This window comes from Anneissia japonica, unplaced genomic scaffold, assembly GCF_011630105.1.
Source record: "Anneissia japonica isolate Jap-2015-1 unplaced genomic scaffold, ASM1163010v1 scaffold288117_len521816_cov214, whole genome shotgun sequence".
In the NCBI taxonomy this organism is placed as follows: domain Eukaryota; kingdom Metazoa; phylum Echinodermata; class Crinoidea; order Comatulida; family Comatulidae; genus Anneissia; species Anneissia japonica.
This window is the reverse complement of record NW_022685717.1, coordinates 241,393-252,278: the sequence shown is the minus strand read 5'-3', so window position 1 is coordinate 252,278 and position 10,886 is coordinate 241,393. Positions and strand designations below refer to the sequence as shown.

General features: G+C 33.6%; 1 protein-coding gene across 1 annotated transcript in view; it reads left to right on the top strand.

The window, feature by feature from the left end:
- The first annotated feature begins 3,040 nt into the window (after positions 1-3,040).
- Positions 3,041-10,886, top strand: part of LOC117112425 (VWFA and cache domain-containing protein 1-like) — a 10,545-nt gene continuing 2,699 nt past the window's right edge. Inside the window, exons 1-11 of the mRNA XM_033255505.1 lie at positions 3,041-3,197; positions 4,250-4,315; positions 4,657-4,821; positions 5,672-5,883; positions 6,597-6,756; positions 7,061-7,190; positions 7,872-7,952; positions 8,106-8,243; positions 9,800-9,885; positions 10,131-10,266; positions 10,672-10,821. Of these exons, the coding sequence (XP_033111396.1) occupies positions 3,054-3,197; positions 4,250-4,315; positions 4,657-4,821; positions 5,672-5,883; positions 6,597-6,756; positions 7,061-7,190; positions 7,872-7,952; positions 8,106-8,243; positions 9,800-9,885; positions 10,131-10,266; positions 10,672-10,821 (1,468 nt within the window). The 5' untranslated portion in view covers positions 3,041-3,053. The remainder of the gene's footprint in view (positions 3,198-4,249; positions 4,316-4,656; positions 4,822-5,671; positions 5,884-6,596; positions 6,757-7,060; positions 7,191-7,871; positions 7,953-8,105; positions 8,244-9,799; positions 9,886-10,130; positions 10,267-10,671; positions 10,822-10,886) is intronic.

The following is a 10,886-nucleotide window of genomic DNA, read 5'->3' as shown; positions in this document are numbered from 1 at the left end:
TATATATATATATATATATATATATCCCACTACATTATGCTTAACAAGTAGAGTTTGCCAAAATTCGCTAACCACAGCATAATTGAAATATCTGCTTTCAACAATTACTACATTAAATATTCTTTAAAGCAATGCTATTATACTTAGCCGACATCCTGTTGAAAATTCATTTGCTTAGAACCACCAATCCGCTTCACACCAGCATTTTTTCTTGCGCCATTTCTCTGTTTTCTAAAGGTGAGGTGTCTATTTGAAATTACTAACATAATATTTTGTTTGCACGCATAATTATAACATTATTGAAAATTGTTTAAAATCAATTAGGTATGAACTATCCTGTAATATTTAATATTGTTGTTAACGTACCGTACTTATTTTTCGTATTTTAAACTATTTTTGTCATTAGGGTTCAAAGTGACTGTTAAATTTGGTTGTTTTCCAAGCTGCTTCGTTTTTTTTTTTTTTTTTTTTTTTGTTTTTTGTTTTTTTTTTTTTTGAAACAACCTAAATTTCACTGAGAGGTCAATGATTGGACAACCTTAAAAAAAGATATTGTTGTCCGTGTTGCGTACTATTGTCCAAACTACCAAATTTTTATGCAACAACATTTTTTATGTTAAATATGGTAGGAACATAGACCTACCAGTAGGCTAGTCATGCATTACGAATGGCTTGTTAGCAACGATGTTGAATGGTCGCACTTAATGCGTGTTTAATTATCTCCAAATGTGTGGCTAGTTTATATGATAACTGATATCGATGAGCATTGCACGACTCCTCTTGAAACAACGAATTCCGAGTTGGTAGGCCCTATAGGCCTACTTTCTTTTAAATTATATTTTACCCTTTTCATGTTAAAAGTTTACTTATTTATATTCTCTTGAAAAAATGTGCATTTCATTTTACGCATTTGATGATTTCTTTAGATTTCTATGTGAATCTATGTAGCATAAAATAAAAAACATGCAGCGCATTATTGATGCGTTTTTAATATAAAGGCCATATCTTACCGTATTATTATTATTATTATTACAAACCTAATAATAGTATACATAAAATATACATCTTGTGGTTAAATACTGGAGTAACGTGTAAAATGAAGCAATGTCATGGTTACAGTGTATTCAAACAGTCATTATTTCCATGACGTGACTCAAGGTTATCAGTATGTCCTGTTCACAATTGTATCTGAATTTTTCCATTTACTAATTCTGCTTCATAATCCAAGTAGGTCAAAACTGAGAGCAGTTTGTGCTCTCAAAGTCCTTTAATCACATAAACAGCTGAGTTAGTTTTGTATACTTTATTATTCTAATTAAACCGCGATTTAGTTATAGTTCAGTGATCTATTGGATAATAGGGTACATTTATTGTGTCTTAGACAAACCTATGTAAAATGTTTACACTATTTTCATGTTAAAGTCTATAGCCTGGTAATATAAGCCTACATGGAGACATCTATTTTCGTGTTTTAGGTTATACATCTTTTCATATGTTAAAAAAGAGAACGGTCCAAAGTGAATTGTCGATGGTAGGCTTTCCAATTTAATTATAATTAAAGTGACGAAAATGTATCAAAGGCTATTACTTTAACCTGTTCATATTCAGGTTAAAATGAGGTCTCTGGAATGATATCAACAATAATTGATCTACTAATTTTTATTTGGAGTACTCAGAGGCTTGAGAGTCGAGGTTAGAAAATCGTGGATATTTTTCTAAACATCTTTTTTTCAATCGTTTAAATTACACGTCACGTGATGGGAAAAATGAATGTGAATTCATAAAGCGTGACGTGTTTGCAACATTTTTACAAATACTTTAAGCGCCCTTAGGAATTGGGACGGGCATCCGCCAAAAAAACGGTTTCCGTTACTGTTTCACGTATTTTGCTTTATAAATTTATGATGTGGAATGAGGTTATAGAGATTAATGATTTTTTAGTTTTATCAGTATTTTATATTTTAATAAATGCACTTTAAAATCAACCTGTAATCAACCGTCCACTTGGTATTAGCTTTGAATATAATTTCCAAAATAGAGACAGAGTAAGCCAATGGATAGTAAATAGGCCTATATAAATTAGGCCTATATAACAATACTGGCCACGCATCCCTACACATATTGTTTAACTCTAATATTATTTTCTAGATTCGGCTCTGGAGGGTGGTTGCGCCCCCTTTTCCTAATGTTTTCCCCATTTTCCCCCTGTTTCCAAACAAAAATTAGTTGTACAACACTATCATTTTTTTTCTCCGGAACCTGGCTTGATTTCATTCAATGTAACAACTCACTTTTGGTACCATTTTCAGTTCCGGAAATCTGCGAAATGGTTATAGTTGGGATTCTATTTAGCTACATTATATTAACATGTTCCATCTGTGCATCTACGTCGGAAAGCTTGGATGCAGTATATTTGTCTAATCATCTCGCTATTCTTTCAAATGACGTGCTTGGGGTTCAATACATGCAGGTATGTACCTTCGTTTATGTATGTTAAACCCTGTCCACACTATGATAATTAACTGGTGTATGCCCATATATGGCCATGATGTGCCTATATATGGTCATGTTGTGATGTCATCATGCCCATATATATAGTCATGATGTGCCTATATATAGTCATGTCTGGACATAGTTTTACCGAAATTCTGCTCTCAAGTACTCCTTGATCCGCTGATACGTGCATAATTCAATTCAATTCAAAAGACATTTATTTTCGTCCATAAATAAAACAACAACAATGAATTTAACATGGCCTTTTCAGAGCATCCCATTCTTTTTAATTTGCTCCACTTTGTTTTAATTTGATTTTCATACGTGCATGACGTGTAGTTGACAATGCGTTTCAATTAAACATTTTAAATGCCAAATTTGAGTTTGATTTTTATTTTCTCGTTTCTGTGTCAAAATTCCTTTTTAATGTCATTGTATGAAATGGACTCAAAACAATTTTAGAGATTTTTTTTATCTTTTTTTTCTCCGGAACCTGGCTTGATTTCATTCAATGTAACAACTCACTTTTGGTACCATTTTCAGTTCCGGAAATCTGCGAAATGGTTATAGTTGGGATTCTATTTAGCTACATTATATTAACATGTTCCATCTGTGCATCTACGTCGGAAAGCTTGGATGCAGTATATTTGTCTAATCATCTCGCTATTCTTTCAAATGACGTGCTTGGGGTTCAATACATGCAGGTATGTACCTTCGTTTATGTATGTTAAACCCTGTCCACACTATGATAATTAACTGGTGTATGCCCATATATGGCCATGATGTGCCTATATATGGTCATGTTGTGATGTCATCATGCCCATATATAGTCATGATGTGCCTATATATGGTCATGTCTGGACATAGTTTTACCGAAATTCTGCTCAAGTACTCGTTGATCCGCTGATACGTGCATAATTCAATTCAATTCAAAAGACATTTATTTTCGTCCATAAATAAAACAACAACAATGAAAGAGAGAGCACAAAGTACAATGTATATATATATATATATATCGAAAAAACAATAAGACAATAAAAAAGACAAAAGTGCATAGATCGAGATCGGGGAGAAGACAACAATTCGTTGGGGAGAACAAAAAATGTATATGTATTTTTACGTAGTAGACCCCAAAACTGATTAAATAAACATTTGAAACCCCTAAATTGCCATATTTTTCGAGGGCTTCCCCCCTTGAACACTTTCGAGACATTTTGGGCGACGCTAGACCACACCGACATTTTTTTTTTCGTCGGGGATGTTGGCTCCTGCCCTCAGGGACCTTGAACCTCCCCCCCGGGCAAATCCTGGCGCCACCACTGCTGTATACAGTAGAACCTCTATCAAGGGGACACTTTTGGGACCCAAAAAATGTCCATTTTAATAGGAGTGTCCCTTAAATAGGGGTTGGCTAAAATATTGTTATATAAGATATACTTTCATTCGTTTTGTGGCCAAAAAAGTATCCTCCTAATCGGGGTGTCCGCTTAATACTATAGAGGTATCTCAAAGGGTTCTACTTAAATAACTTTATCAATACAGTATAATACAGGAAGTATTACGGTAATGTTTATACGGCCTAATTACTAGCAAAGTAGCTTACCCTTGAGATTGTTTCTGCGAATTCATGCAGTAATCTTAACACGTTTAAAGATCAGGATTTGGATTCATAACATTCCCTGTTATAAAGTTACTTTCTTTTTATATTTGTTTGTTATTTAAAAAAGTTATACTAATCTAAACATTCTATTTTTAGGACATTCTAAACCAACATGAATATGATACGGTACCTACGGAGGATGGAGAAGCTCTTATTGATACGGTACACCCTAAAAATTATAAGAATTCAAATTTCGAACTTAAAATGTTTAACAAATTACCAAGTGAAAATTAATTGTTACAACTCTAATATTTCAAGAAACTCATTATTAAAAACATAATAAGTATTAATGTTATTAGTATACAGAATAGTGCTTTATTTCTATCATGTAGTTTCATTATCCAATTATTTAACATTAATTAAGCATTTTAGTTAACGATTCGTTAATTTAAATATATATTGCACATTCTATATTAACAATAATAATAATGTGTTATGTTAGATTTTTTCAAAGACAATTAAAACGTCATAAGACTTAATAAAGAAAAAAATGTTCTATATAGTTGAAGGATTCACTACAGTATAAGTACCAAAATGCCATCGCGGTTGCAAACGAATTGGCCAGTGTTGTCAAAGAATCGTTTCTAAGTGATACGCAGTCTACGTGGCCACAGTGTTGCCGCTTGCCAGAAGAAGGCCTCGAGGAAAACCCACGTTTTAAACAAAAGGTAAGTAACGTTGAGGAGGGGAGTTCAAACATGGAGAACCCACCACCCCTCCCCTCGTTTGCAACTAAACCTATCAAATTTATCCTGATAAATGTAACTTAAGCCTGGTTTGAATTGCTACTCAGTCGAGCGTGTAGAGATTTTTATGGACCAGGCGGATCCTACTGATAAATTATCATATCATATATCATCATATCATTTATTTCACCAGTAAAAACAATTAAAAAAATGTATGGCTGACTGGCCGGATTGCCCAAAAGCAACGCAAAGTTACTGTCACGGGGCTCTCCTGGCAACGCATACACAAACACATAAAACTAAAAATATAAATATATAAGTATAAAAATAGATAACTATAAATAAAACAATCTCTTTAAAAAATTTCATTTTAAAATATAAAAATTACAAAAGCAAGAACAATTTACAGTGCACAAATACAAAAAAAAAAACTTTATAAAATTAATTAGCATGTGTCTGTTCTGCTGCTGTATCCAAACATTTTTCAATATGATTATTGATTTGCAAGGCACTCGTTCTTGTTAATCGTATTTCTGACTTTTTTTTTTATTCAGTAAGAATAGATAAATCAATGATGGCTGGTAAATATTTACGACCAAAGACATGTTGTTAATAAATTGAGGATTGACTATTTCTTCATTAATTACATTTCTCCTTTTAATGCAATTTGTGTGCACGTTGGGCAAGAGTGTAGGCCTATAAGCACATCTTTTGATAATAGTTTTCAATTTTTGCTTATAATTGACAACAAACACCTGTATATTTGATCTCTTATTTTTATCTACATGTGTATTTTATAAATAAATAAAACTTTCGATAACGTGTGTTTTAGACGGATGATAGCCAACTCTGTTACTACGTTAGTGGCACCGCTACGTCTCAACCGCATATTCTTTTTGAAAAGGCATTCGACGAGATGAAGCGAATAGAAAATCAATATCCCAACGTTCTGTGGCAGTATTTTGGAAGCGAGGAGGGCGCACTACACCAGTATCCTGCTACTGCATCTACACCCGACTGTGACTCGTATGACCCACGATACAGGTCAATTATCAGAATATTACATAATATTTTATTAGTAGTAATTTATATTCTTATATATTTATTCTACAATATTTCACGAGGGGGCTCTTACAGCGAAAATTGTTATTATCATCAATAGGCCTATTGTTATCATTATTCATCAACATCATTTTCACTTTCACCATTTATGTCGTCCTTACCATACGTCGTTGTCTCTTCATAATCTTTATTAATTAAATAGCCTGTCTTTATCGCCTATAATCATCTAATACTTATTCTTTTGTCCGGATTATTTCAATCTGCGTTTGGTACGTCATTTACTAGTTTTTAATGTTTCTTTGATTATGAATGGTCTTTGTATAAGGTCTACTGCCAATCAAAACAGTCCCAGGAACACGTGCGTGTCCTAGGAACACGTACGTGTCCTAGGTACACATGCGTGTCCTAGTAACACGCGTGTTATCCAACAAACGCACGTGTTTATTATACTGTCGTTTTGTGGAACCTTAGAAATACCTAAGGGGTGGGGCTTAGCGGGAAAATAAATTATTAATTATTGATTTATATATATACGAATATTTCACGCGAATACTTAACGCTAGCGTTCGTTAATCGCCCAGTCTGGACATCTCGCTAGTTACGCCATGGACTAACTACACCAAGCGATAGATAGGCTACGCCTGGCGTATCTCTCAAGTCTGAACGTAGCCTTATCTATATTTTATATCACATAGGCCGTGGTACGTAGAAGCTGCAACGCCGATGCCTAAGGATGTCGTGATCGTCATTGACCGAAGCGGGTCAATGGTGACTACACATAAAGGAAGAACGTTGATGAACATCGCAAAAGAGGCTGCAATAACGGTCCTCAAGTCAATGAATCAAAATGACAGGGTAATAATAATGATTGCTTATATTATATTATGTTATATTAGGCCTATATTGTATTATATTATATTACATTAAGTCTAAACTTACATAAGACTACCAAGTCCGACCTTCCTGAGTGCCAATCAAACTTAACAACTGACCTACAAGAGGGCCAGGAAAACGCGCATGTCCCACAAATATGTTTATGTGCGTTTACACTGTCGTTTATTCTGACCTTAGCAACAATATTCAACGATCCAGAGGTTTTTACCTGCATTTTTACGATATACATATATTTTTGTGTGATATTATTTATTTTATAACGTAGGTTGGCTTCGTGGCCTTTTCTGATAAGGCTTCAACGCCAGAGGGCGGATGTCACTCTCAAAGATTAGCTCAAGCTTCTGCACTTAATACTTTAGATCTTGAAGATGAAATTAATAACATTTCACCGGCTGGTATGTAAACATTTTCATCATTTCTATTGAACACAAAGATACAAAATGGTACAGTACCGTTTCGATCTTGTTAGATCTCATCAGTGCAGCTCGGGATTTCAAGAATCATATATATATATATATATATATATATATACATACATTATATATATATATATATGTATATATATATATATATGTATATATATATAAAATAGTTTGACCATATATCGAGTTGTATACGCCTTAAACATGTTTTTAACGTATGCTTCTCTTTTAATAATTGATTCTTGCCTGTGAAGATTTTATCTTTCATAACGTTTTCTTAACATTTTAAGAATTTTTGCTTTTACCTTTTCCTTTTGTACCTTTTTACATTTGTTACATTTTTTATATATTTATATTTATATTTTTATACCTATTTGCCTGTTCTTTTTTGTAATTTTGAAAATCTATTTCTGTCTTTTTTGTGTGTCTTATTGTATTGGTTTTATGAGGACCCCATTGAAAATTAGCATGACTATCGTCGGCTTAATGGGTAATCCTGGTGCTCTTTTGCCTTTGTTTCTCTTGTATTTTTATGTCGAGTACCTAATAAATCAAATCAAATCAAACCGCAATATCATTTTGTTTGAGCTTAAATATGAGTGTAATAAATGCTTTATATATGAATAGTTTTTTGTTTTTTTTTTACATCTCTAGGCAGTACATACTATAGCCATGCACTAAATGCGGCTTTTGATCTCATAAAGAATTCGCCTTTTCCAGAAAATCAAACCCGAAGTAAGTTTTATTTGATGATTCTTTATCATGATTCTCGTTTAATTTATATACTGGAGAAGTCTTCATTGATGACTGTCTATAATTGTGTTATTACGCACTAAGACTCATTTTCCGTACTGGCAATAGAATAATTTATAAAATTATTTATTTCAGACCAAATAATTATGTTTTTGACTGATGGACTGCCATCTGATGATAAAAAAACAATAATGGAAACACTATTGCGGAGGAGTGAGGAGACTATGTTTAAAATTGCTTTGTTAACGTTTGGATTTGGTGAAAGAATAGACGGTAAATGCTCACCTCTATGATGTGGCGTGTTAAAGAGTAGAACAGTTAGTCAGTAATCACAGTAGGCCTATACACTTAAGTATCACTAGGCATACAGATATGCTTCCATCACGGCCTGACAGCGTGTTTAGTGTCCCCGTAAAAAAAAATGTACGTCAAGCAGTGGAAACCAGGGTCGGATCCAGGATGGATCTGTCGGGGTGGCGCGATGCACACCTACGAGGACCTTGGTTCCGAGGGAGGAGTGGGTACCGTACCACCCCACCCCCAACCCCGATTGGATAGGGGCCGCCAATGGAAGCTTTGCACTTACCACTTATAAAAACGATTTGAGACGGTTTAATAAAAGGAAGCAAATACATTTCGTATTGTCAGGATTTATCTGCACATACTCATTAGGTGTGCAGAAAATATCACTATATTCATGTCTTGATCGACTTAAGAAACAACTGTTTGACCAGCACTTCCCCAATTATTTCTTCTATTTCTCGCACTATTTTTCCACTCATATTTTTATTATATTATTATTATTTCCCTATTGTATTTATTTACTTGCATAGACACAGTAATATGAAGCACTGGGTAATGAACAATACAAGATTGTAGGCCTTCTAGTACCTACATACCGGTAATCAAACAAAACATAACCCCCCCCCCCACCACCCCCCAAAAAATGGTCCTTAAGTCTGGTTATTAAGTATTTATCTCCGGTAATCAAACAAAACATAACCCCCCCCCCACCCCCCAAAAAAAAATGGTCCTTAAGTCTGGTTATTAAGTATTTATCTGCTAATAATAAACTATGCAACATGGGCATTTAAAATGATAAATAAAATAATTTTATACTCTTTTTTGAGTGTTTGATCACTAGTATATTAAAATTATAAAAAACTTTAATATATTTATATAAACGGCAGGCATACCATGACACAATGTATGATATTTGCATGTAGGTATTCGATCTACTGATTGAAAAACGTTCTAAAAGACAAATCAGCGTCGTGATATAGCGTTGTGTTCGTGTGAATTGAGCAAAAAAAATTAATACTTTCTGTCGGTTAACTTCTTGTACAATGTAAATTTTATTATTATTATTATTATTATTATTATTATTATTATTATTATTATTATTATTATTATTATTATTATTATTATTAATAATATTTTTTTTATTATTATTGTAGTTTTATTTACAATGTAAATTTTATTATTATTATTATTATAATTATTATTATTATTAATATTTTTTTTATTATTATTGTAGTTGTTGTTGTTGTAGTTGTTATTATTGTTAAACCTAAAGAAAACTAAGGCCATAGTTCTTTTTTTCTTTTAATATTTTTGAAAGTGGGCGTGGCGGCCGCCACTTCCGGGGTGGGTGGGGTGGCACTTCTCCCCTGCTGGATCCGCTACTGGTGACACACCCTTCTTTTTTTCCCTCTGAACATATCTTTACACTTGCGTGATAAAAGACACTACTGCGTCTCCAAATCATTAAAGATCGCTGTTTTTGCTTTATACCAACTTATATTTTATAAATATATTTGTCTTCCCAGAAAACACAGAAATCTTATCGGATATTGCTCTCCAGAATTTTGAGAAATACGAGCTAACACCAAATTCCTTGGTTGGTGACAGAACAGTAAGGACTCAGCCATTAATATTAGACCTATTATTAGTGATTGTTATAATCTTATCATCTTATGTTAGAATTTTACCAAAGTTTCCTGGTATTTAATGTTAAGTTGAACCTGATTTGACTACGCATTCAACCCAGTTTCAGTGCGTAAAATGTAAACATCTTAAAATCTTATTTTTGTGATTGGTTGTAAATCATGTGACAATAAAATAATTAAACTTATATGACTTATGTATCTTTCCCTCTAGATTGGCGCGTATACTTATGTCACTGATCCTGATAAACTCCGAGCTTCCATGGCGACATATTATAACTATATATCCAATGCTGGTACCTTTGATGATATTATATTTACAGCTCCTTACGTAGATGCCTTCGGATCAGGTAAGGCTAATTTAAATACTGCATTATGACTGGCTGGTAACACAATTACTTAAGGATTACGCGTTTTCAAACGGTTAATTTAGGGAGACGAACAATTTGGTTTCACGTCAAAGTCAGTGGCGTTCTTAGGAGTCTTAAAATGGGACTGATGGAGGGAGAATGCGAAGTTGGAGTGAGGGCTCAATAGAGTGAGGGGCAGTAACTTGCTAAATAAGTTAACTTTTATCTACTTGAGCGTGATTTTTTTGCTTCGAACATTCCCAATAGGGGAAGCGACTAGGGGCGCAAGTTGTTAGGGGAGGAGGCCTGCACCCTTAGATACGCCTCTGCTCAAAGTATTTATATGCTGAAAATGTAACAATCAATTGTTAAAAACTGAATAAATATACATTGACTTCACCGTAGGTCTATTGAGTTCGATTTTGAAACCTGTTAGAATTGATGGCAAATTGAAAGGCGTAGTTGGGACAGACATTCCTGTAGCAGAAATGTTTGAAGATGTCACCTATTTCAAACAAGGCGAATATTCATACGCATTTCTATTCGACGGTAAAGGTAATGTCATCCAGAGTATTATTCAGCAACACTCTGTTATACAACGATATGACGCTTGCCGAGAT